This window comes from Sminthopsis crassicaudata, chromosome 5 (assembly GCF_048593235.1).
Source record: "Sminthopsis crassicaudata isolate SCR6 chromosome 5, ASM4859323v1, whole genome shotgun sequence".
Taxonomy (NCBI): domain Eukaryota; kingdom Metazoa; phylum Chordata; class Mammalia; order Dasyuromorphia; family Dasyuridae; genus Sminthopsis; species Sminthopsis crassicaudata.
Genome location: NC_133621.1, coordinates 219,778,131 through 219,804,801, shown reverse-complemented (window position 1 = coordinate 219,804,801; position 26,671 = coordinate 219,778,131). Strand labels below are relative to the sequence as shown.

Below are 26,671 nucleotides of genomic sequence, written 5' to 3'. Positions count from 1 at the left end.
AGGCTTCTTGGGACATTAGCTGAGATGTGATGGGGAAAAGGGTCAAACAAACAGAGCCCTGGGCATTGCACTGGAGGTGTCCAGTCCGTAGAAGGGGACCACTAAGTTACGCTTGGAAGTCTCGCTCCCCCCCACCCCCCGCATCTCCACAGTCCGCAGTCCCTCGCCCCGCCTCTTTTTCTCCACCCCAATAACCCAATCCCGCCCTTCCAGAAGAGGGCGGGCCCAGAGTCTCCGTGACGTAAGAACACGTGACGCGGATGCCGCAGAGGCCGAGGCCATAGCCGCCGAAGCCGGAGAGACCCGGGCGAGCCCCGACCCCGGCCTGGCCATGCTGTCCCGCCTGCTAAAGGAGCACCAGGCGAAGCAGAACGAGCGCAAGGAGCTGCAGGGTGAGCCCGAGGCCCGCCCCACGCGCCCTCTCTCCGAAGGCCTGCGGCTAGGCCCTCGAGGCCCCGGGTAGGCTGGACGCTCTGGGCTCACAGACCCCGCTCCAGTCCCCATGGCGACGTCCTCCCCTATTCCCGCCTCCCCACCCGGTCCCGCCCTTGATACAGGAGAGCGCCTCCCATTGGCCCCGAGCGAAGGCGCCCCCGGGGTGGGCGGGGCTTGGGCGAGGGGCGAGGGAACTGCGGGGGAGGAAATCACTCTTCCAGGATTCCCGACCCCTGGGAAACTGAAGGACCTCGGTTGTAGTTGAATCCCCTGCTCCTGGCGCTGTGCCGGACGCTAAGTAGATGCAGCGTGGTGGCTAGAGCGAAGGACATGGAGGCAGAAAGATCTGGGTCAAGTCCGCTCCTTCCCCGGGCTCGGTGTAGGCCAGTCTCTAAGGCCAATGGCTAGGGTGCGGGGCCTGAGTTCGAATCTAGCCCCAGACATTTAGCAGCAGTGTGACGCTGAGCAAGGCGCTTAACCTGTTTAGTCCGCTAAGCGGTTAATCGGGTGCCCGCACCTAATGCCACATCGTTATTATTACTGAGACTAAGTTTCCTGTCCTCCTGGGTAATAGGAGCAGTTCCTCACGTAGAGCCTCCTGTGCTGGTGAAACCCTGGTAATGTCCCGCTAGTTTTGACTACAAAGTGTAAATTAATTTTCATCTCTTAAAACGCCATATAACCGAGGGTCGTTGTCATCCTCACTACTTGAATGGGGGGGCCCTGAAGCTACCCAAGCCAAGATGACCTCCCCCAAAGCGCTTCCCTGCGGGTGGACCTCGGGCTGGACGCGAGGCCGGGCTTGAGAACTTGAAGTCTGAATCTGCTCTCAATCCCCAGAGAAGAGGAGGCGGGAAGCCATCGCCGCAGCCACCTGCCTGACAGAAGCCCTGGTGGACCACCTCAATGTCGGGTATGCCCCTCATCTGGGCCCCTCCCACCGGCCAAGGCCTCATTAGGAAGGCTGGGAGCAGATTGTCCTCGGCTCCTCGGCCCAGCACCCGGGGTCCTGCTGGCCTGCCGGCTGCTTCCGCCCTGCCCTGCCCAGCTGGTCTTTCGGTGGGAAGGCAGCGTCTTTCTCCCCACCACGAGCCCCCTCCCCAGGCTCTGGTGGGCTGGAGTGCAGCGGGCGTGACAGGCGCAGCTGAGCACGCAGCCCCTGTGCCAGGGGATGGCACGGAGCCAGGCTGGGAGAAGTCGCTCCCAGGGCCTTCACTCTCTGCTCCCCAAAGATGGGCAGTGAAGCAGGGCTTCGGAGGGGGCAGAGGCCTGGCTAGTGTGGAGCGGAACCTGACTAGTGCAGAGCAGGGCCTGACTAGTGCGGGGCAGGGCCTGACTAATACTGAGCAGAGGCCTGACTAGTGCAGAGCAGGGCCTGGCTAGTGTTGAGGGGGCCCTGACTACACAGAAAGCCAGGACGCTCCCTCCGCAGAGAAGAGAATTCTGGGATCTCCTCTACCCCAAGGCAGAGGCTTAGAACAGCCTGGATGTGGCTGAGGCCTGAGTCACCCAAATGTCAGCCATTTGTGCTCTGGGGTCACTTAGCTCAAATTAGCTCATTTCCCTTAAGGGAAGGGAGCATTGACTGGGGGATGGGAAGGCCTCTGGGGGAAAGGACAAGTACTTAGTTTGGGGGATTGGAACAGATTGGGAATGGGGGGTATCAGAAGTTTCTCCCAGTTTGATTCCTAAATCTGGAGGCTCTGCTTTGGAAGGAAGTGAGAGGGAGCACTCTTTGCTTCTTGACTGTCTTTCTCCTACTCCAGCCTCCCCCACCCCAGCTGTGGCTCAGCTGTCTGCCCCCATTTTTTTTCCTCCTACATTGGCGCCTTCTGGGCTACTAGTGCCCATAGACTGTAAGACTCATCTCGCTTCCCCCTCTGCCATCCCCCCTCCTCACCACGGCTGGGGAGGGAGGCAGCTGCCCCACTTCCCCATGCACAGGGCAGTTTAACCAGAGCTGGATTTGAAAGGGTTTTGTGTGGCTGCCCACAGCCCCTCTCACTCCCCGGAAGAGAGAACAAAGACGCAGTCTGTCCTAGGCCTGGTCAGGTGTCCTGCCCACTCTCCCGTCCTCCCTGATCCCCTGACTCCTTCAGCCCCCGCAGATTCCACCCTTGGAGGCCCAGAAGGGTGCTGGCGGTGGGGAAGTGGGAACGCAATGTGCGGTCTGCAGTCCTCACTCCCCTGGGCTAGAGAGAAGCAGCAGCCCAAGCCAGCCCAAAGGAGGAGGGTTCCCTGCCCCTCTGCACACCACCTCTTTTGGGATGGGTGCTTCACAGGCAAAGAGAAAAGCTGTGTGTCCTCATGTACAGGATGAGGAAAGGGGGAGGAGGAAATGAGTCCCTCAGGGGGCCTCCTCTTGACCTAGCGTTCCTGGGGTGGGGGTGATTCCCCCATCCCACCCCCAATTCAGGGAGGGGTTGGGCTTTCCATCTCCATCAGGCCCAACTCAGCTTCTTTCTCTGATCCCCAGAGCTCCCAATCACTGCCAGATGTTTTCTTACTGCTAAATTTTCCCATCATCCCCCCACCCCACTCCCTCTTCCTACCCTCAATTAACCCACCCTTCCCCCATACCATACTTCCCAGTTGCACAAAAACTCACCAAGATAGGGAGGAAATGGGTGAGATATGCTGTTGAAAGCCAGCATCAAATTGGAACATGCTAGGGAGAAAAGAGCTCTTTTTTTATTTTTGCTTTGTGTATGTTTATATTTTATTTGCATGGTATTAATTGGCCATCTAAAAGTACAAAAATTTCTCTATTTAGTTCTATCTTCTACCTTTCTTCCCTGCTTGAGGAAATTAGGCTGGGCTGGGCTAAAGAGTCCCCTTCTGACCCCTTCCCCTTCTATCCCATCACCCTCCAGTGTGGCCCAGGCTTACGTCAATCAGAGGAAGCTGGACCATGAAGTAAAAACTCTTCAGGTCCAGGCTGCACAGTTTGCCAAGCAGACAGGCCAGTGGATTGGGATGGTGGAAAACTTCAATCAGGCACTCAAGGTAGGTCCTAGCAGGCTTCTCCCTGCTTTGTTCCACTCCTATTGTTGTCCCTTCTGTTACATTTCTCGCTGTTCCTGAGGGGGACTTTCAGGCTCCAGGAATGGGGGTGGGGAGCTAGAAGAAGCCAAACCAGAGCCCTCATCCTCTCCACTTTTCTTCCCCCTGGGCTGGCTAAGTAGCAAGACATTACATTTGTCTGGAGTTTTTAACTTTTCAAAGTGCTTTCACATCACTGTATGACACAGGCTCGTTTTATAAATGATGAAACTGAGACAGGTAAGTAAAGGCAAAATCACTCAGCCAATTATATTATGATTAGCAGTTAGCTAAGTCTCCCCACTCAGTTCCTAAAAATGAATCCAAAGCTTACTTAGTTTAGAGCCCAGATTTTTAACCTGGGGTCTGTGAACTTCTTTGTTTTTTAAAATAACTCTATTTTGATATTTCGGTAGCTATAGTTTAATATATTTATCTGTAAAATGAGCTAGAGAAGGAAATGACAAACCACAACATTGTCTTTGCCAAGAAAAACCCATTTAGGGACAGAGAGAGTCACACAATACTTTGAACTTTAAACAACAACAGCAAAGTTTTAATATAATTGGTGATCTTTGTGATTCTGTGTATTTTACTTTGTGTAGTTAGAAACACTTTTCCCGAGAAGGGTCCCTAGATTTCACCAGCTTTCCAAAGATACCAACAGGCTTAAGAACCCCTGGTTTCAAAGTTACAAAGGGCTATTTGTTGTGCAGAGTGGGTAGAAGAGCTAACAGTATGGTCAGAAACTGGAGGGCAAAGGAGTCTCTTCTTAGAACGTGGATGATGGGAAGAGTCTAGGTGTTTACTGCACTTCCTAACTCTTCCCTTTCTTTTTTCTCTCTGTCTCCTCTTCAGGAAATCGGGGATGTAGAGAATTGGGCTCGGAGCATTGAACTGGACATGAGGACAATTGCCACAGCTCTGGAATATGTCTACAAGGGGCAGCTTCAGCCTGCCCCCTCATAGCTTCTTCCTTGCTTCTACTCAGCAGCTACTCAATTAGCCGCTCAATCACTAAGTTCTGGGATCTCTTCTGTCTCACTTATTTTCAGCTAACTAGGGGAAGGAGAGGTCAGCAAGATCCTCAATAAAGCAAAAGTATCTGGTCAAATGTAGTGTGTGTTTGGATGGGCAGCCAGCTGCAAACACAGTGGTTTAGGGAATTGGCAGGGGGGGGGGGGTTGAACTAGCTTGCTCCCAGTGCCTTAATGAGAAAAGGAAGGGAGAAAGTTTCACTAATCCCTTCTTGGAATACTGCTTGCCTACCCAGCCTGATTTAGAGCAGATCCTAGTCCTATAGCACAGAGGACAGTGAGACAACCAGCTTAGGACCCCCAGACCTCACTGTCTTCTACCCCCATGCACACAAGCATTCCCTACTAAAGCTGGCACAGAGCAATCATAAGCCTGGGGCAGATCAGGGCAGAAGGTACATAAGGCACTGAACTAAATAGAAGGGAGTAAAGAGTAGAACTGGGGGACGGGGTAATTAAAGCATCTAGGACAGAGGCATGTCTGGCCAGTTCATTCCCCCATACACTTAATGGGAGGCCACTCATCCCTCCCTGATGGTAGGAAAAGAACTTTGGGGTAGAAGGTAGAGAAAACAGATCACAGAAAAGTCTAGGCAAGAATTAGGTTCAACCCATCAGATTGGGGTTTACCCAGTCCTTAAGGCCCCAGCTGCCTGGAGTCTCCACCCCCTCTGGACTTTGCACTGCTGTGCCCGCAGGAGCCAGGCAGGGCAAGGGGTAGAGGATCAGAATTCCTGAGACACGGCAGCGGAGAAAGCTAGGGCAGTGTGCTGTGAAAGCTGCTCCCTGAGGTAAGCTGGGGCAGTGGGGGGTACCTCCAGTCGAGGATCACTGAGCAGTGTTTGATGACAAGTAGGTACAAATAGTAACAAATGTATTGTGTTAATATGTAACTTTTAACTTCTCAAAGTGCTGTATAAATCAGCTCATTTTTTTTCTTTAGCCATCATAAAGGGCAAGCTTAGCCCATTCTACAGAAAAGGAAACTGAGACTGGGGAGTTTAAATACTTGCCAGAAGTCATACAGCAACAGCAGTGACTAGATCTTAGGTCTCCAGAATCCCAGCCCTGACCCCCCCCCCAAAACTAAAGACCCTAGTTAAATGTAAAGAATATGGGCAAACTTATTTGGGCTGGGAAGGGAGGGAGGAGAGCCCATCCTATTTCTGTCACACAGTGGTGCTAAGTGAGGTTTCTACCCTGTCCCTCGTACGTAGGAACACAATAAATGCCAGGCCTCTAGCTAGTGGTGAACTCTCTCTGGGTAGACCTGTCTTTCTCTTCCTCACCTCCGAATCCACCTGAGATACTGCTTAGGTCTGCCCAGGTTCACGCCAAAGAGGGTGGCAGAATCCAGGAAAGAAAAGCGGATTCCAAAATGTGAAAGAAGTGTAGGGACTCCAAGAAGACAACCTCTCTAGACCAACTTTTGCGATTAAATCCTCAATGCAGAGGCATCGGGCTCTCCCCCCTACAATGTGGCTGCTCCTGCTTCTCGGTGCCATGCTTTGGGGAGTGCTGTGGCTCCTCCGAGACCGGCTGGTGCTCCCCCCCAGCGATGCCTTCGTATTCATCACTGGCTGTGACTCGGGCTTTGGCCGGCACCTGGCGCTGCGGCTGGACAGGCGAGGCTTCCGAGTGTTGGCCGCTTGCCTGACACCCACAGGGGCAGAAAACTTGAAGCGGGCTGCTTCTCCTCGACTTTGTACCACACTCCTGGATATCACTGACCCCCAGAACATCCAGCAGGTGGCTGAGTGGGTGGGAACACTCGTGGGAGAGAGAGGTGAGTGGGGAGAAGGATGCCATGACACAGGAAGCTGGGTGCTCCCAGTCCCTGCAAATCCCCCCACACCACTGCCTCCCTGCTCCATTCCTCCAGCCTGGGCATCTGCTCAGATTCTCACTCAGAGAAACAGAACTCTCATCCCACTGTTTCTATTAAATTTTCCCCGATTCCCCCATTTCACTGGTTCATTTCATGATCATTTTTCCCATCTGTCCTATGCACCTGCACATCTCTTGTTTATACTATAGATAGATAGATAGATAGATAGATAGATAGATAGATTAGATATAGATATAGATATATAAAACACTTATGTATTATGTTTTTATACCCTTAACTAGACTCCCTTTAAAGGCAGGAACCATATCTTAATAAAACTTTCTAGTTTCCCACAGTAGGTAATCTGATGCTTCAGACGGAGGCATTTAATATCTAACTGGACCAGGGTGCTTCTAGTTCTCAGGTGGTCGATGGGGCCTATTTTTATTCTCTACCCAACCACTACCAATTCCAACAGGGCTCTTTGGGCTGGTGAATAACGCAGGTATCACTGGGATCATCGGTCCTACCCCATGGCAGAATCTGGAGGATTACCGGAAGGTGCTAGAAGTGAACACACTGGGTCCCATCGGAGTTACCCTCGCCCTCCTACCCTTGATACAACAGTCACAGGGCCGAATAGTCAACATCAGCAGCGTCCTGGGCCGTCTGGCTGCCAATGGGGGCGGCTACTGTGTCTCCAAATATGGTGTGGAGGCCTTTTCTGACAGCCTACGGTGAGGGGGAGGGGGGACTCTGCAGAGTACCATAAGATGTAGGCAAGGGTCTGCTCCAGGACTCTTGAACATGTCACCCTCACTGTGATCAGTCCCTTATTCCACTTCTCCTTTTACCCCCCTGATCCAGTCTGCATCATTTACTTGCCTAGATCATTGTAGTTGTCCCTGTGCCCATGCCCTACACACAGGCCCTGTCTCCTCCATCATACCAGAAGTGCCCAGACAGGAAGAACCATGTATCTTTTTCCTACTCAGCCTAATGCCCAGAACAGGGTGAAGTCTAGGAGGGGCAAAGGTCTCTAACCTAACTCCAGTGGTGCTGGATTCACAGAATTCAAGTAGATCAGACCTCCCCTGGCTTCCTCCTCTAGTTCTTAGGTGGGGGGATAGCCCCTCAATTATATCTCCCATCCTATCCCTCACCTGTAGCTTTTAGGATATTACCCTCATGGGGGCAAAAACTCAGGGAGGAAAAATGTCTCCCATATTCCTTACTCCAGACGGGACATAGCCCACTTTGGAGTCCGGGTCTCCATCGTGGAACCAGGCTTCTTCCGCACAGCAGTGACCAACTTGGAGAGTATGGAGGGGGTACTTCAGGCTTCCTGGAACCGATTATCTCCTGTCACCCGTGCCCGCTATGGGGACAACTTCCTCTCCAAATGTGAGTAGCTAGAGCTGAATGGCAAAGTCTGTCCAGGGGGCACAACGTCCCCTATCCAAATAAAGTGGAGGGTTGAAGGAGATCCTGGCTCCTGATGGAGAGGAAAGGTGAAGGAGAGGCCCTTGGGAGAGCCCTCAGTTCTAATAGGGATAGTAATGCTAAAGTGCTGCTGCCCACCTGTGGAGCTTGTGCTCCTCCCACCCCAAATCACCCTAGAAGCTGTGAATGTCCTGAACAAGCCATAGTGGCAAAAAAAAAAAATACTCCCTAGGTAGGGAAGATTGAGTGGAAGAAGGTCTGATTTCCCCTTCCTTCCCCAGACCTGAAGGTACAACGGCTCATCATAAACCTGATCTGCGATGGGGACTTGGGCAAGGTGAGTGGTTGCCTGGAGCACGCACTGACTGCCCGCTACCCCCGCACAAGATACAGCCCCGGATGGGATGCCAAGTTACTCTGGCTGCCTGCCTCCTATCTACCTGCCAGCCTGGTGGACGCTATGCTCACTTTTGTTCTTCCTAAACCTGCCCAGGCGGTCTGCTGAACCCGTTAGCCAGGAAGAAACTGAGGCACAGAATGGAAAGCAAGCACTACATACTACTATCAATCACTGCCCAAGTTGAGCTGCCCCATCCCGACCTTCACTCTTATTTCTGAGGACTTTTAAAAAATATCCCTCTAATTCTACACATTTTTTTAAAGTCTGCCACAAAACAGCCACCAGGGGGAGAGCCAGGGCTGGAAGCCTTTATTCTGGACTCAGTAAGGGTGCACTTCACAAGAGCATCACTGGATGTCACCCTTTATTGCTACTTGGGTCCCAATCTTAGCCTTCCCCAGGCAAGTAAAAGGCAATCTCCCCCAGCCATTCTCCACTAGTGTCCATCCTCTAGTTGAAGCTGGACACCCATCAAATGCACGATGAGGGCATATCCAGGATTCTTGCAAATCACTTCCTCAGTGTCTCAGCACAGGTATATAGCTTGATCACAGGCATCATTGATACTGGGCCCTACACTCCCATGGTACCGCTTCCATTCCCAGCTGCTCGGGATTTACCCCACGAATCCTTAGCTAAATTTCTGGCTTCTCCAAAGTAACCTCCTCTCCCAACACTTTCCCATAGCTACCAAAAGAGCAAAAGGCCTGGAGGACTATGGGAACCTGAGTGCAGGGAAATGAAGCATGGGAGTGTACACAGAGAAAAAATTCCAGACATGAACACACAAGAAAAGGGTCATGGGAATAGATATAGAGCTGAAAAGGAAGACGTGAGCTAAGAGAAAAACGGCTACATTTGGAAATAAAGGATCTATATTCAAGTTTGAGTTCTGTACCCTTAGCAGATGTGTGATCATGGACAAGTCACTTCCCCAAATTGCACCTCAGATTCAAATACTTCTAAATTTCCTCCCAAAACTGAATAATTGTATGATTCTAGGAGTGTTTGGGAAAGTGGGCAAAGAGGCAAGTCTAGGATTTGAGGAACAAAAAGGCCAAAAGCATGGATCTGAAGGACAAACTGACACACTGCTTCTCTTCGGAGTGAAAAAAAAAAAAAAAATCCATTTATTAATTGAAAAACCCAGGACACACACCCTTGTTTCCAGGAGGCGATGGTGAGGGGTACAGAGGGCCCCTACATCACCTCATAACCACTTCTGATATTCTTCATGAGGCAGCAAGCAAAGATAACTCCAAGAATCTAGGAGGAAAGAGGTATGAGTAAGAGGGTGGGGCAGGCATGACAAGGAATCTGACATGGGCAGAAAAGTACACTTTAGGCGAGGGAGGCCAAGCCCAGACAGACTGGCCCTAGGAATGGCAGGATACTTAATACCCTATTCCCCAAGAAACAGTGGGCTCTGGTCCGCCCCAGCCCCCAGAGGACCTCCTCACCTCTACAAATGTGATGCCCAGTGCTGCACCCGCCAGCACTAAAGCTTTCTGCTTTAGCCAATTTCCGATCTTCTCCACACAGCCCTGGGAAAATGTTAAGAGGCTTTCACCCACTCACCTTGTTCATTTATCCCTTGTCCCCAGAGCTGGCTTCCCTAAGCCTCACCAGTGCCAAGTTTGTTCTAATTTTTACTCTCCCCTCCCTCTTGGCTCTCTTCACCCCTATAACTAACCCAACATTTACTTTCTCCAAATCGCCAGTTCCCTGGACTTCCCCAACCTCCCAGACCTGCCTGCCCCCATTCCTAGGCGAGCAGTCAATGGTCTTAAGACAACTCCGAGTTCATGACATGGTTCTGATAGTTATCAACTTTTTGATCAAATTATCAGGCTCTTAAGACTTTCCCAGAGATCTCTAACTCCCCCAGTCCCCCTAATCTCCAATTCTTTTCTTTGTAATCTTTTAGCTATCTAACCTCTTAATCACCACCCACCCCACATACTTCCTCGTTAATGTCCATAAGTTTGAAGGCAGTTCCACAGCCTACGGTGACATTTTTGCAACAAGAGTCAGGGACCTTGTTTTTGCCCAGTTGGGGTACTTGCTCCCAGTCTGTATAGTTCGCTGCCCCACAGCATGTAAACTAGAGTGGAGAGAAAGATTGATGAAAGACTGGCAAAATAAGGAGGACTTATTACGGGCCTAAAGCTGATGGGCCAGCTAAAGTACCCACAATGTGAGTCTACAAGACAACCAGGTATTGGGGGATTGGAAGCAAGGTGAAGAAAAAGAACCCAGCAGTAAGGCTGGAAAACACTGGATTGATAGATGCTGTGCTCATGATTTCAGGGTCATCCTATCCCCCAACTATTCCATTGGAGTGATCTATTGTTTCTAGGGAATTACAACTACCCCCAAAACTCACATTTAAAAAAATTATATTGATGCCTTTTTGGCTTTGTATCACAAATAATTTCTAAATGTATCCCTCTCTCCCATTACCTCTCCCCTAACTCACTTCTTTTTGCAACTTATCCAAGAACTCTGTTGTGATATTATTTTTCTCATATTCCTTCATTTCTTCCCGGAAACCTTTTTCAAACTCTGACTTCACCTAAGAGAGACGGAGAAAGAGAAGTACTGAGGGAAGCCCTATTGTCAACTTGATCACAGTGAGCTAAAGGAACCACAGTCACATCCCACCTTCCTGGGCCAAATGCTATTCCCTTTATCACAATCTACTTACCTTTTCCCTGAAGATATATCCAGCAATGGCTGCAGCTATCTCTACTAGGACGATGAGGGAGAGAGAGATGGCAAACTGAAAAAGGGAAGAAATAGGAGAGAGAAAATGGAATCCCAGATTGGGTTAGGAGTCAGTACTGCCCACATCATCTTCCCAGGTGATCTCCATCCCTTATTTCCTACCTTTACTTTCTTCCTTTGTAGTCAGAGACTCCTGCGTCTTTTCTTCCCCTGGGTCTCCCCCATTACTCCCAATTTACTGTCACCCGCTCCCCAAAGGCATTCCTCAGCCTCTATGCCCCTTCTTACCGTGGTCATAAGACAGTAATTCTCCTTACAGGTAGCACAAAAGCCCAAGAAGGCCACAAGGAAGAGGAAGGTACCCACAGCTATGATGACAACAGGCACCACAGAGCCAGTAGTGCTCCCGATGGGTATGTATCGGTTCATGGTGAATTGGACTGCCACTCCCACTGCAATCAGCCCCACCGAGCAGGCCTTCAAGAACAGAGACAGCAAGATGGTTAGTGTAAAGCCTAAAGCACTGCCCAGCTTGCCTCACTCAACACAAACACACGTTATACTCCTCCTTATACTAGAGAAACAATGAAGCATCCTGAAAAGATCAAGCAGTCAATGGTCTTAAGACAACCCTGAGTTCAAGACATGGCTCTGATACTTATCAACTTTTTGACTAAATTATCAAACCTAATGATACCCACTGACTGGGGAGTAGCTAAACAAATTGTGCTATGGGGATGTGACAAAACATTATTTCATTATGAGAACTGTAAACACAAAGAACTCGGAGGATAAAAGACTTGTATGAAGTGATACAGGGCAGAGAAAGCCAAGCCAAAAGAGCAACATATCCCATTACAGAGGTACTACAAGGGAATAGAAACCTCCATTTCCTTTTTTTTTCTGAAGCAACTGGAGTTAAGTGACTTGCCGAGGGTCACATAGATAGGAAGTGTTAAGTGTCTGAGGCCAGATTTGAACTTAAGTCTTCCCGGCTTCAGGGCTGGTGCCCTATCTACTGCACCATCTAGCTGCCTCGAAACTTCCATTTCAATGAACAACTTTGCTTACAGAGAACAAGACATGAAATACCTATGCATCCTACAGGTTCTGAAGGCTGGATGTGCCATCAGATGGGAATGCTCAGCCAACTTTGCTTAGATATTTTTCTTTTTTTCAAAAACAGACACAATAGAAAGGGGAGATAAGATCAGGAAATATTTACAAAAGATGTATATGTGTGTGTGTGTTTGTGTATATATATACACATATATATGTATATATATACATATACATGCATGAAGATGTCACTTAACTTTGCTGTAGCTTAGTTTCTTAATCTATAAAATGAAGATAATAATGTTTTTCCTGCCTAACTCATGAGAAATTTCAAGGGAAGTGATTTTATCAACAAAAGTACTCTATAATTGTGTGTAAGCACATAAGGGCACAACTAGGTATCAAAGTAGATAGAGCACTGGAGTCAGAAGGACCATTGTTAAGAAATGTATTAGCTTTGTGACTTTGGGCAAATCATTTAACCCTTGTCTGCATAAAACTAGAGAAGGAAATGACAAACCACACCAGGATTTTTATCAAGAAAACCCCACAGATAATATGATCGATGGAGTTTTGAAGAGTCAGACATGACAAAAACAAAACATGCGTGCATATATATGTGCACATATGAATGTGTGTGTGTGTGTTTCCTGATCCTAGAATAGGACAGTTAGGAGAGGCCATAGTACATGAAGCACTGGGCTTGGAATCAGGAATCAGAAACACTCATCTTCCTAAGTTCAAATCAAGGTGCAGACAATTACTAGCTGTGTGATCCTGAGCATGTCACTTAATCCTGTTTGCCTCAGTTTCCTCATCTAAAATGAGTTGGAGAAGAAAAGGGCAAACTACCCTAATATCTGTGCCAAGAAAACCCCAGCAGAAAAATGACCAAACAAATAAGGACCTTATGTGTGTATATTGTTGTTTAGTCATACAGAACTCTTTGTGACTCCACAGACAGTATGGTCATGAAGTTTTCCTGGCAAAGATATTGGAGTGGTTTGCTATTTTATTCTCCAGTAGATTAAAGCAAACAGGTTGAGTGGCTTGCCCAGGGTCACATATAATGCACAGATCTATACACATGTATATGCATATACACATACACAAATATACATCCATCCACATATAGTTGGGGAATTTAGATTTATTCCCCTATTAAAGAATGGGATTGCCCAAAAGCAGTTGGGGGAGGAGTTTCAAAGAAAGGGGAAGAGATAAGTCCCTGACTTACATTCACTCTCCCCCATCCCCCAAGAATCCCCACTTCCCCCAAAACTCCCTCACTCTAGGAATCCCTTCAAGCATCCCTCAAAAACAAGCTCAGGTGACTCCTACACAAGACTGCCAGATTCTCTCCTAACCCCAAGCTATCATTTTCTATTCCTCTTCAAATTACTTTGTATCATTTTGTATCTACTTTGTATTTACTTATCTGTGTACATGTTAGTCCCCTTCAGTAATTACTCTGTAAACTCCTTAGGCAGAAACTTTCACTTTTCTTTTTTTGGGAGGAGGGAGGCCATTGGATCCCTAATGCCTGACATATAGTAGGTACTTAAAATATTTGCTGAATTGAATGAAATTCATCTGAGTTCTCTTGGACCTAATTGCCCAACTAGAAATAATAGGAAGAAATACAAGCTTAACCTCAAGGCATACATTCCTAACTTCACTGAATGATGAAATTGATATTCTACCCCACGACAAACTCCCAAGTTATCACTTTAGTCCTTGAGCACCCCACCTTCCCCTTCAAGAGGCAGGGCATTATTCACAATGCTGGTCTTTCCTCCACCACCACCCCCCTAATTCCTTCCTTTCCTGATCCCTCCACTTGACTCTCAGCTATTTGCCTCATCATTAGGGAAATACCTTTCCTTTGGCTTGCAATGAGTGATTCCTGATTGGCATCAGTTGTAGATCTGGTTGGAAAGGGGAGCTAGGACATTATCTCTTCCAAGGCAAACAAATTTCTCCCTTCACTCAGGAGAAAGTAGGGTTAAAGGCACAGAGAATGGGGACATAAGTAAACAAGAGGCTTTCAGACTCCCTAGATCAGAATTCACAGAGAATCCGTCCCTCCAACTCATTCTGAAAGAGGTTACCGCCTGAGAATCCTGGGAGGGAGCTTGCAGAAGATAGTATCTGACAGTTGTCTAGTTGCCCCACTGCCCATACGGTTAGTTGGGTCACCAGACAGGAAGGGCCCAAAGACTGAGGGCAAAGGGGAAGAAAGTGAACTCGATGGGGGTTTGAGATAAACCAAAATGGGTAGAGTACATAAGTCTTAGGGATTCTTGAGGACTGTTTTACGTTTGTTTTCCAGCTGACCTCACTTTGTTCTCCAACCTACTATTCACTCCATTCCAACCTTCCCCACCAGGAAGGTCCCTGCTAATCTCAAAACCACATTAGTTTACCTTTCAAGATTTACCCTAGAAGTTCCTGGGCACCCCTCCTTTTCTCCAGAGATTCAGGGTACACCTTCCCACGGGGCCATCGACTTACCCACTTCCACAATATGCCCCCACACCCACACACACATATACTTCCACCTCCTACCCATCTACCCCTACTTACCCAAAAGGCCAACACTAAGACATAGAGCAGAAACTTGACACATTTCATTCCTCCTTCTACTGCCATGGCTGCTGGCCTGGGGGAGTGAGGCAAATAGAGGAGAGAGATCAGCAGCGGCTGGTGGGGGAGGGGACCCCAGCTTCCGGGCTCCCAGCCCACAGGGACTTCCCAACAAGTCCCCCCCATTCCCGGCCCCTCCCACCCGGAAACAGTCGGTCAGCTCCACGTCTCCCAGCCCCCTCCCCTCGAGCCTGGGGTCTGATGGGCAGGGAAGCTCGGAACCCCATCTCCAGCCGGCCTCGCCCCCGCAGCCCCCGCCTCCTCTGACTCGAAGGGAGCATCCGAGAGAAAAGCAGGCTCCGGCCGGACCCGCAGACAACGGGCTGGGCAGAGAAGTCGCAACCTCAACCCACGCCCCAGTGCCCAATTTGTTTCTTCGGTATTCTCCTCTCCCAGCCCCAGACACCCACCCATTCCCACTCTGTCCCTTCCCCCTATTCCTGCTTTTCTTGCCCCACCCCGCTCCACTGCTTCAAAGTTCGGAATAAAGTTTTTAAACGAAGAAAGCCTACAGCTGAAAAACCAGGGAGGGAGGGAGGGAGAAGGGAGGCGAGGGGAGTGGGAAGTGCGGTGTAGGGGAGTAGGGCACAGACCCAGGAAACTGAGTCTCTCCGCTCTTCTCCATTACTTGGAGGTCGTCAGCGCCCCCCTCCCGGCCTCCAGCCCACAGCTCTCACCTGGTGTCCCCGAGGCTCAGATCCGTCCCGCAGCTGCTCTTGGTCTCTCGGGCTCGCTAGCTCGCTCCTCCGACCCCAACTCTGGCCCCGCCTGCCACAACCCCGCCCCGGCTCCAGCCACGGCTGCCCCCTCCCCCGCTGGGAATCTGCCCGCCTCATGTGACGCGGGAGAAGCTGGAGCCTGAGTCACCCCGGCTTGCTAGAGGAGAGCCCCCTCTGGTCATTTCTTCTTGCTCCACTTCCCTTAGAACCCGGGGTGTCTCCAGCCCCAAAACTTCAAGGTGGTCCCTCTTCTTGCTGTGGTCCCACAGCAGGAGTATTGGTCCCAGAGCAAGAAGAGGGGCCCGCTCTGGCCCTCATTTTATCCAATTCTAAACTATAGACTAGCTGGTCTCTCAGGCCCCTTGCACCTCTTTCTATGAACCGAGGGGGAAGAGCAGTATTCCAGAGAGCTGGAATCTCCTCTTGACCTCTCTGATTCTGAGGGGAAAGGATAAAAATTAAGTAAAACTCGCCATGATTTTATAGATCTGAGGGACAACTCACCACTAGGAATCGAGAAGACGCAAAGTTGCAGTGTCAGAAGAGACTGAGCTGTCATATCTGAGTTCTTGCTTCTTTTAGAGGGAATACACCCCAAGCCAATTGAAAAGTTACATACAGTTGGGCTTCAGTGTCCTGGAAAAGATTTACCACCGAGCCACAGAATAGCGATTTAAGGAGATGGAGACCAGAGAAAGGGTCACAGAAGCAGAGTACTAACTTTTCCAGTTTGTTCTACCATTTCTCTAAGGTTAGGAATCCATTTGGAGAGTATTGATAATTCCAGTAGTATATAATCTCCTTGAAACCGACACTCACTTCTTTGTTGTTTTGGTTTTGATTTTGGCTTTTTAATCCTTAGGATCAGTACAGTGTTTTCTACCCAATAGGCATTATACACGAATTCTAGGGGTAAAGAGCTGGGGGAAGAGAGGGGCAGGAGAGACTGTATCCCTGCGCCCTCCTCCTCCCCTTCGGGAGGAGGAAAAGCGTGTTCCTTGTTATTCCAACCTCTAAACCAGACTCATAGGTTGAGAGAGGGGGATCATAGGATCATAGATTTGAAATAGGAAAGACCATAGGGGTCACTTAGTCCAAGCCCTCTGATTTGGGGAAAATGAAATTAAGAAAATTTAAATGATTTGTGACAAGTTAAGTGACAGGTTAGCAAGTGATGAGATAGGACCCAAATTCATTTCCTCTGACTCCAAATCCAGTGTTCTGGATTAAGTTCGGACTGCACCATAACCCTATAAATTCCCCATCTTTTAATAGAGGAGCATTTGGAATAAGCCAGTAGCAGCATGAGAGCCCTTCTATCTTCCACATTATACTCTTGTCAGGTCCAGGTAAGAAGGTGATAAGACAGAAAGGAAACATAGAAAACAGGAGAGAGGACTGAGCTGGAAACCATGAAGCCTGGGTTTCCCATCCCATACAAAGGAACCAACCAATCCTGCCTGTGTCTCTCTTTCTTTTAAAGTAAACTATCTGAGAATAGGCCTAAGGGAATGTCTAGGAGAAAGGTTATTAACTTTTTTGTATCACAAGACTCTCTAGTGAAGCTTATATATTTTATATGGTATTTAAATGCACAAAACACTTAGGATTACAAAGGAAACCAATTGTGTTGAAATAGTTACCAAAATATTTTCAAATAAACATTTTTAAAACCAAGTTTAACCAATTTTGTTGAAATAGTTATCAAAATATTTTAAAATATTAAGATTTTAAATATTTAAAAAGCAAATTCACAGAATCCAGAGTAAAAACTTCTAGTCTAGGAGAAATTATTTTGAGAGGGCAGGAAAGGGAGAGTTGAAGTTGTAGTTTAAGATAATATTGGGTAGACTTGCGATGGAGAAAGCCATCTGCATCCAGAAAGAGGATTATGGGGACTGAATGTAGATCACAACATAGTATCTTCACCTTTTTTGTTGGTGTTTTGCTTGGTTTTTGCATTCTTTCTCATTTTTCCCCTTTTTGATCTAAAATGGAGGAGAGGAATGTGGGAAGGACAATCAAAACTAACGGCAAAGACAAAAACTTTATTCAATGAACTTGTTCAATTTCAAATAATAACTTAACAACAGGTTGAATAATAATTAATTTAATAAGCCTTATTAAGTTAAGGGGTTATTTTCAATGTCTAAAGTCCTGGATCCCCAGGCAATGAACACAGAGTACTTCAAGAGTACCAGAAAGAAAGTATGTTGAATCAAAAAGAAGAGAAAAAGAAAGAATAGAAGGGGTACTTTTGAGGGGAGATCCAATCATCCCCTAGTCAAATTAATGAATTTGATAACACACCAATCAGAGCCTTCAGGAGTAACTCCCAGTGATTACTGTCCAAGTATGACACTAAACCACTTATTTGGGTCTAGAATTTTAGGCTCCTTGAAGTGACTGGGGGTAACTAACTTGAGGCAGAAACTTTCGCCCAACCTGATACTTTGGCAGGCTGTCTGCCAAGTCCACCACACCCCAGCCTGGTACCTGAACAAAGGATTTGAGTTGTAGAAATTCTAGGCAAAATTCACAACCTTAGAGAAGACATCTGCTAGGCCAAATGCCACCCAAAGAAACTTATAGCCAATACCAAAGACCTTTTGAAGCCATTATATAAAAAATCCAGTATCTCTTCCCTTCACTCACCACCACCATTCCAGATGAATAAATATCTCAACAATGCCAGGTATCTAGGTGTCTTGCATGAGAGATTCCATCAAATTCAAGACTTCCACCTTAGGGGCAAGGGGAGAGATAGGAAAACAGAAGGGGGAAGGTTTAATGGAAATGGATATGGAGATAAGGAATAGAAAAAGAGAAATAGAGATGGAAAATAAATGAAAGGATAGAATTAGGGAAAGACTGACAATGGGAAAGGATGGAATTAGAATGACGGTCTGGATTCAGATCCCAACTACTACTAGTGTGATCTTGGGCAAGTCACTTTCCATTGAAACTCAATATCCCCATCTGTAAATTGAAAGAAGTTAGACTAGATCACTAATCAAGGATCTTCCTCATTCTGAATACATTTTTTTATCTTCACAAAGGCCCATACTTGATTTCTTCAATTTGTCCCCAGGTCTAACTTTCCACTCATATCACTCATCTATGTTCCTTCATTCAACATACATTTTGTAAGCCTACATTATGAGTCAAGTATTGTGTTATGCACCAGAGATGTGGGGGTGAAAAATTATACCCTCTGCCACCTCTAAGAAGAGCTTACAGTCTAGTGGGATAATTAGAAAAGAAATTGAATTTGGAATAATAAAAGATGCCTAAACAGAAAAAAAATTGTGGAGAGATATTTTCTCTAATAATAATTCAGATTTCTATACTACTTTACTGTTTTAAAAGTTCTTTTTTCACCACTACCCTGTTCAATTTTGCTCACAGTAATAGCCCAGATCCTGGGGAGAAAGTTAAGACAATATAAGAAGTGCTAACTTTTAACTCCATTTTACAGAATAGGGAAACCAAGACTTAGGTAGGTTAAGTGTTCTCTATGGTAACAAAACAGAAAATAGAGCAAGGATTTGAACTTCCTTAATCTGCGTATCAGCTAGTGTTTTAAAGTCATAGGTGAAATACACCTAGCCTACCTTCTCTTCAATGAACAGGTAGAATAGTGCTGCCTCCTGCTGGAAAAGCTGAGCAATGCAGACTGCTATGGATATAACTTCCAATAAGGATATGAAGATCCTGCCATAGTCAATTCTGGTAGAAAAGAGGTTATTGGGAATAGAAAAACAGAAGTCAAAGGCTCCTAATCTTGAACCTTCAAGAAAAATGTTCTGAGGCATTGGTTCTTAACCCTTTTTGTGTGCTGGACCCCTTTGGCAGTTTGGGGAAGTCTGTGATCCCTTTTCATATAATGGCCTTAAATGCAAACACATATATAGAATTTTAAAAAATATATTTTATTATAGATTTTTATTTACAAAACATATACATGGGTAATTTTTCAACATTGATCCTTACAAAACTATCTGTTCTAAATTTTCCCCTTCTTACCCCATCTCCTTCCCTAGATGTCAGGTAGTCCAATACAAATTAAATATGTTAAAATATAGTTAAATCCAATATATGCATACATATTTATACAGTTATCTTGCTGCACAAGAAAAATTGGGTCAAGAAGGAAAAAAAACATAAGAAAGAAATCAAAATGCAAGCAAATATCAACAAAAAGGGTGAAGATGCTATGTTTGGACATATATAGAATTAAAAGGAAAACAATTAAATTGAAATAGTCATCAAAAATATTTTTAAATTTACAGGCTTCAGAATTAAGAATCTTTTAAAAAGGAGCAAACAGAACATAGGAGATTTCAGAGGCAAATCAGATAGGAAGGTCCTTGGGATCCTTTGGGTAACAAGGCAAAAATGATTTCCAGCTACAGATTCTGGTTCTCTCAGGCCCTGGATATGGATTACTGGACTCCCAGATTACTGCAACTCCTCTTCCTGTAGGTCTGATGCCGGAGTCCTTTGCTAATGGTCAAGAACAGCATCCTCCTCCAATTTCTACAGAGAAAACATATGTTAGGATGGGTTACTGAAAAAATCACAGGAAGAACAGCTAGAGGCAATTTCATAGGACTAGTTAAGGAAAGACATTTGAGAGAATTTCAGAGGAAAGTCATTGCTAGAAGCAAGGGGGAAGGGGGAGGAGGAGAAGACATCATTCAAAGGAAAAGTCCATCAGGCCTTGAATCCAAGGATCAAGGAATGTTAACATGGAGTCAGTAACATGGTAATGAACCCTTTTTAGTTTCATTTCTATCAATAAAACTCATCTATTTCTGATGTTGAGTTCTTTAAGGCAGCCTAGGACTTTGGTGGTAAGAACTTCCTTGTCTTGGTCATCAGTAACTTGGAGGCCAAAGTGAGAGGGGCGAACAGAAAGAACCACAAGACCTATAGAGACATCTTCAGAACGATTGTTCTCCCAGTGCAGAGTTTTGTTTTGTTTTGTTTTGTTTTTTTGTGATCCTTTTTTTTATGTGATTCCAGTTATATAAGTATATAAAACTGGCATACAAATCAAACATTTATTGATGATAATTCATAATTTCATGACCTCCACATTCATTCACAAGATCCTATATGAGGTTGTAATCCACAGTTTAAGAAGCTGGGTCCTACACGAATGCAAAAATGTAGCATCCCTTTGTGTAATGGCAAGGAACTGCAAATTGAGTGGATGCCTATAAATAAGTTGAAGAATGGCTAAATAAGTTATGGTATATGAATGTAATGGAAGATTATTCTATAAGAAGCAATGAGCAAGCTGATTTCAGACTTACATGAACTAATACTAAGAGAAAAAAAAAGCAGAACCAAGAGAACATTATACAAAGTAATAAGAAGATTATGATGATCAACTGTGATGGACTTGGCTCTTCTCAACAATTTGGTGATTCAAGGCAGTTCCAATAGACTTGGGATAGAAAATGGCATCAGCATTCAGAGAGATAACTATGGAAACTGAATGTTGACCAAAGTATGGTATTTTCATTTTTGTTGTTATTTGCTTGGGTTTTTTCTTCTTTCTCCTGGTTTTTTTTTTTTTAATTTTTAACTGATTTTTCTTAAACAGCATGACAAATATGGAAATATATTTAGAAGAATTGCACTTGTTTAACCTATATCAGATTACTTGCTGTCTTGGGGAAGATGGAGAGAGGGAGAAAAATTTGGAACACAAAGGTTTTGCAAAAGTGAATATTGAAAATATCTCTGTATATATTTGGAAAAATAAAATACTATAAAAAAAAAAAGAAGCTGGATCTTAGAAGATGATTGTGAAGACTGAGCCAGAAACAGTACTGGGGGAAAGAGGAGAGGAGAAATGAGAGGATGCTCTCCAGCTTTCTTAGCAATTGTTTGTCATCACTTGACAGGTCCCTTCTTTACAAGTCACTTCTCTTGATTGCCCAGGCAATCAAGCCAGAAGCCATGGTCTAGTAGGCTGGTCTATTCCCAGAGACAGAGTCCTAGGCTGTCTCTACTGGGACCTGATGTGAGGTAGTTAGCTTCCTTTCTCTCTCTTCCTTTAGAAACTGGATTCAGTTTCTTCATCTATAAAATGATGAGCAATCTGTAAAATGAAGGCTTTGTACTAGATGACTTCTAATGTCTAAAATTTATTATCCTATGGGGCCTGAAAAAGTTACAGAGAAAACATATGTTAGGATGGGTTATTGAAGAAATCACAGGAAGAACAGCTAGAGGCAATTTCATAGGACTAGTTAAGGAAAGACATTTGAGAGAATTTCAGAGGAAAGTCATTGCTAGAAGCACGGGGGAAGGGGGAGGAGGAGAAGACATCATTCAAAGGAAAAGTCCATCAGGCCTTGAGTCCAAGGATCAAGGAATGTTAACATGGAGTCAGGACTTCAAATAGGGAAGCAGGAAATTATTGGAAGAGCAGGAAGGCTTATGAAATCACAATAATTTTATGAAGACCAAAGCCCAAGGAAGAGTTGGAGTATTGCTAAGAACTTGGGTACAGGAAAAGAAATAAACTTTTTTCAGAGGTAGATGTTCTAGCCATCTTCTTTGCTTCTCCATACAACCTCCAACTTCACTGGGGAGAGATGAAGAAGAAAGAGTTAACCAAATGAGGAGGTAGTCCATCCCAGGTAATTATACAGAGCTTAGAAGGGGGTGTCAATTACTGGGTAAGATACTCTTTAGGGCATCTGGTGCTTTTGGTTACAGATTTGAGAAATGTATGTTTTCCATTCCTCCCACATATCACCATCCAACCCAGAATAGCTTCCCAATGCCACATTTCTACAGGATGCTGGAGGAGGGAGATAGACCCTCTAGAGAAGCTTCTTCCTTATCATCTTCCTTCCTCTCCACTCAAGACCTAGGCTCCCTCATCTCTCCTTTCTTGCTTAGGAGATATGAGCAAAGGGGGATATGGCAATCTATTTTCTTAGACATTTGGACCTCAAAACTGAGATAAAGTAGGATGTCTCAAAAGAGCTGCCGAGGCAAGACAGGGAAGACAGTTGAGGCTACCCATCAAAATAAACCTCCTCGGGGTATCTTGGGAGTCTTAGTCTCCCACTCCTTGAGTCCTTGCCTGTTGGCTTTGAGGTTCTGATTGAGAACTAAAGGAAGAAAGATGGGAAACATGGCAGTAACTCCCTGTGGTCACATACCCTTCTTATGTGGCTGTTGTTTCTGAGTTGGGGAAAAAATGATTTCCAGCTACAGATTCTGGTTCTCTCAGCGCTGGATATGGATTACTGGACTCCCAGATTACTGCAGCTCCTCTTCCTGTAGGTCTGATGCCAGAGTCCTTTGCTAATGGTCAAGAACAGCATCCTCCTCCTATTTCTATATGTATATATGATTATGATTACGGAGATGAACATGTACAAGCTGCACACACACACACACACACACACACACACACACAAGTGCATGCATTTTTAGGCTACCAATCTATACCTGTTTCTGCCCAGAAAAAAACTGGGATACTGCCCCTCAGATCCTTCCAGACCTTCCAGAATCCTAACGGATTCTCCTAGAACTCCCAGGACTTTTTGCTAGGGACCAGTCAGGACCATGAAGGGATGGGCTTGAACGTTGCCTAGGTAACGTTATAATATCACGGGGGTGTCCCTGGCTAGAGGAAAATTGCCTAGGAAACCAATATAAGGGGCGGAGTCTCAAATCTGTGGAGGAGTATTTCGTTGAGGGGAAAAGAGGAATACAGGTGTTCTGCACTGTCTCATCCTTTGCCTCCTAAGCTCCAGGTGGGGTCCTCTTCCCAGGTTTGGGGTCAATATATGGCTAAGCACCAGATGCCTCTAAAAGTGTCTGACTGGAGATCGCAGCAGTTTAGCCATTCCACCTGGAGAGTTTGAACGAGCACAGGGAAGGGATGAGAAAAAAAGGGGTCTGTAGTCAGAACTATGGAACATTAGAGTAAAAACTAAGTGACAGGAAAAGAAACAAGAAGTTGTTCAAATGGAAAGAGCTACCCTAGGAAATTAGCCTTGACACTGACACAGTGGCTATGTAATAAGTCCCTTGACCTCTCCGAGGCTCAGTTTCCCATTTTGTAAAATATGGGAGTTCAATTAGCTGTGTTATCTTTGCCACGACCTTACCATTGCTAATCCTTACCATTTTTCGTTTTGGATTCTAAGACACCTATGAGCATATTTGGCTTCCTTATTATTCCCCAAAAAAGATGCGATTTGGGATCTGTCCACCAGGGGGCAGAATTGTCTGATGATTGGGCTATAGCTAGAGGTTAAGGCGATTAGGCATCTAGTCAAAATGGGGGGAGAAAATGGGAGTGAGGTGGGTGGGGTAGGGTGCAGGGAGGGAGAGGAGAGTACTCAGGTGGTAAAAACTGGAGCCTCTAAGTAGATAGTACTCATGCTTTCTTACTGTTCTCTAGATAGCCCTGGACCCCACATCCACGTACTCAAACTAGCCACAAAGGCTAATTTAACTTGATCTCTAGTTTTAACTAGAAGCAGCTGGAATACTGCTTTATGAGAATCTGCTATTTCCCTCCCATGTTCTGATTGGTCTAAAGTGGAAGAGGGAGCCAGTAAGTGGGTCCTTCTCTTCCAAAACTGCTCCCTCTCTTCAAAGTTCTCTTCAACCCCTTCAAAGTTTCTGTAACCCAATGCCCAATCCCTTCCTCCTACCAAAACTATTCTCCCTCTAATCTCCATCTTTGCAGCTCTTCTTCAATAAGACTAAGAAGAATACATCAAATATAGATAACAAATTCCTTGAGTAAAGAACTATATCTTTTTTTTAATCTTTACAACTCAAAGGATTTTTTTTTTTTTTTTAAGAAACTCAGTGGAATCCTTAAACCAATGAAAGCATAAGTCTGGAGAAAGGAAAGAAAGAAAGGAAGGAAAGGAATGGAAGAAAGGAAGGAAAGGAAGAAGGAAAGGAAGAAGAAAGGAAGAAAGAAAGGAAGAAAGGAAGAAAGAAAGGAAGAAAGAAAGAAAGGAAGGAAGGAAGAAAGAAAGAAAGAAAGAAAGAAAGAAAGAAAGAAAGAAAGAAAGAAAGAAAGAAAGAAAGAAAGAAAGAAAGAAAGAAAGAAAGAAAGAAAGAAAGAAAGAAAGAAAGAAAGAAAGAAAGAAAGAAAGAAAGAAAGAAAGAAAGAAAGAAGAAGAAGGAAGAAGGAAGGAAGGAAGGAAGGAAGGAAGGAAGGAAGAAAGGAAGAAAGGAAGAAAGAGAAGAAAGAAGAGAGAGAGAAAGAAAGAAGAAAGAAAGAGAGAGAAAAAGAAAGAAAGAAAAAAGAAAGAAAGAAAGAAAGAAAAAGAAAGAAAGAAAGAAAAAAGAAAGAAAGAAAGAAAGAAAAAGAAAGAGAGAGAAAAAGAAAGAAAGAAAGAAAAAGAAAGAGAGAGAAAAAGAAAGAAAGAAAGAAAGAAAGAAAGAGAGAGAAAAGAAAGAAAGAAAGAGAGAGAAAGAAAGAAAGAAAGAAAAGGAAGAGAAGAAAGGAAAAAAGGAAGAGAAGGAAAAAAGAAAAGGAAGAGAAGGAAGAAAGAAAAGGAAGAGAAGGAAGAGAAGGAAGGAAGAGAAGGAAGGAAGGAAGGAAGGAAGAAAGAAAGAAAGAAAGAAAGAAAGAAAGAAAGAAAAGAAAGAAAGAAAGAAAGAAAGAAAGAAAGAAAGAAAGAAAGAAAGAAAGAAGAAAGAAAGAAAGAAAGAAAGAAGAGAAGAGAGAGAGAGAGAGAGAAAGAAAGAAAGAAAGAAAGAGAGAGAGAGAGAGAGAGAGAGAGAAAGAAAGAAAGAAAGAAAGAAAGAAAGAAAGAAAGAAAGAAAGAAAGAAAGAAAGAAAGAAAGAAAGAAAGAAAGAAAGAAAGAAAGAAGAGAAAGAAAGAAAGAAAGAAAGAAAGAAAGAAGGAAGGAAGGAAGGAAGGAAGGAAGAAAGAAAGAAAGAAAGAAAGAAAGAAAGAAAGAAAGAAAGAAAGAAAGAAAGAAAGAAAGAAAGAAAGAAAGAAAGAAAGAAAGAAAGAAAGAAAGAAAGGGAGAAAAAGGAAGAAAGGAAGGGAGGAAGAAAGAAAGAAAGAAAGGGAGAAGGAAAGAGGGAGGAGGAAGAGAAAAAAACATACACACATATTGTATACACACCTATATGTACACAAATATGAATATAATGTATATTTTCACACATATACACACCTCTATATAGAGACATCTCCTATGTACGTATATGTGTGTATTATGTATATGTGTATCCCAAAGCCTTGCAGAGAATAGATTTTTAATGTTTTTCAAATTGAATTTCTACTTCATCCTTTTCACTCTTCTTGAACACTTTTTTTTTTTTTTTTTAGTATATCTCATCTCTCTATCCACCCCCAAGCTGATCTTTGAGGGAATCATCCAAAACCACAACTTTGTTCAACTCTGATCCTAGAGAAGGAACAATACAACCACTCTGGCAAAGACTTTAAAATTTAAAAAACCAAGGACTTCAGAGGGAATTCATCAGAGCTTCAGAGATCAAGAAATACAGACTCTGGAGAAAACCTGAAAGTTTTATTCTAGAAAAACCTGAAAGTAGAGATGGGATCAGGAACCAGAATCTTAACTTTTAGCGCCTTCTCCAGAATGGCGACACATTTCAATATACTGCCACTTAGTTTTAACCATTTCAATAAATACATACTTCTGTGCTAAAAGCTCTGTTAAAAGGTTTGTTTTCAACCTTCTAGTTTAAGTTTTAAATGTTTTCATTCCACCTCATGGCTTCTTGGATGATTCTTCAGGTGTTTGTCTAGGAAACATGGGGTTTTAAGAGTCGAGTTGAAATGGACCTTTGAAGTTCATGTTACAGAGAAAGAAACTGAGACCCAAAGAAGTGGAGCTCCTTGCCCAAGTTCACCCGTGGTAGTGTTGGAATGGGATTTGAACTAGGGTGCTCAGATTTTAGAACCAGCCTTTCCCCGCCCTGCGCTGATTTCTGCCTCTGGACCCAATCACTGTCTGCCTCACGTTCGGTCCATCAGTCTTCTCTTTCTCCAATATCTCTCCCTCCTTTTCCACTTAATGGGAATCTCAAGCCCTCTGCTCAGTGTCACTGCTTCTCCTCCTCCCGAGTAGTCGGAGTCCTTCTGACAAATGTCCCCTGCCTGTGTCCCATGCGCTTGTGTTAGCATTCTAGCCCATCTTCTTCCTCTCCAGCATCCCCCCCAAACCTCGTCTAAGTGATCACTCGGATCCTGTCCACTTCAGACTGCCTCCCTCCTCTTCCCCTCCTACTTGCAGAAGCACTCATCTTGTCCCTCTCTCTTGGCTAGTTCCCTGTACTTCTGCTCCTTCT

At 45.1% G+C, this 26,671-nt stretch overlaps 3 protein-coding genes across 4 annotated transcripts; 2 read left to right on the top strand and 1 right to left on the bottom strand.

Moving 5' to 3' along the window:
* Positions 1-236: 236 nt before the first annotated feature.
* On the top strand, positions 237-4,591 carry BLOC1S1 (biogenesis of lysosomal organelles complex 1 subunit 1). The gene is made up of 4 exons (XM_074270090.1): positions 237-392; positions 1,276-1,348; positions 3,309-3,441; positions 4,336-4,591. Exons 1-4 carry the CDS (start codon positions 332-334, stop codon positions 4,444-4,446), a joined length of 378 nt encoding a protein of 125 aa, XP_074126191.1. The 5' UTR covers positions 237-331; the 3' UTR covers positions 4,447-4,591.
* A 666-nt stretch (positions 4,592-5,257) lies between these two features.
* On the top strand, positions 5,258-9,068 carry RDH5 (retinol dehydrogenase 5). Of its 2 annotated transcripts, XM_074270088.1 has the most exons (5): positions 5,258-5,305; positions 5,967-6,300; positions 6,821-7,079; positions 7,583-7,746; positions 8,067-9,068. In XM_074270088.1, exons 2-5 carry the CDS (start codon positions 5,991-5,993, stop codon positions 8,288-8,290), a joined length of 957 nt encoding a protein of 318 aa, XP_074126189.1. In that variant the 5' UTR covers positions 5,258-5,305; positions 5,967-5,990; the 3' UTR covers positions 8,291-9,068. The 2 variants fall into 2 exon arrangements, with proteins under 2 accessions (XP_074126189.1, XP_074126188.1); XM_074270087.1 differs by lacking the exon at positions 5,258-5,305 and having other exon boundaries at positions 5,829-6,300.
* A 217-nt stretch (positions 9,069-9,285) lies between these two features.
* On the bottom strand, positions 9,286-15,455 carry CD63 (CD63 molecule). The gene is made up of 8 exons (XM_074270089.1): positions 15,295-15,455; positions 14,558-14,633; positions 11,201-11,389; positions 10,893-10,967; positions 10,665-10,760; positions 10,149-10,289; positions 9,646-9,729; positions 9,286-9,451 (listed from the first exon to the last, which is right to left on the bottom strand). Exons 2-8 carry the CDS (start codon positions 14,621-14,623, stop codon positions 9,386-9,388), a joined length of 717 nt encoding a protein of 238 aa, XP_074126190.1. The 5' UTR covers positions 14,624-14,633; positions 15,295-15,455; the 3' UTR covers positions 9,286-9,385.
* Positions 15,456-26,671: the final 11,216 nt, after the last annotated feature.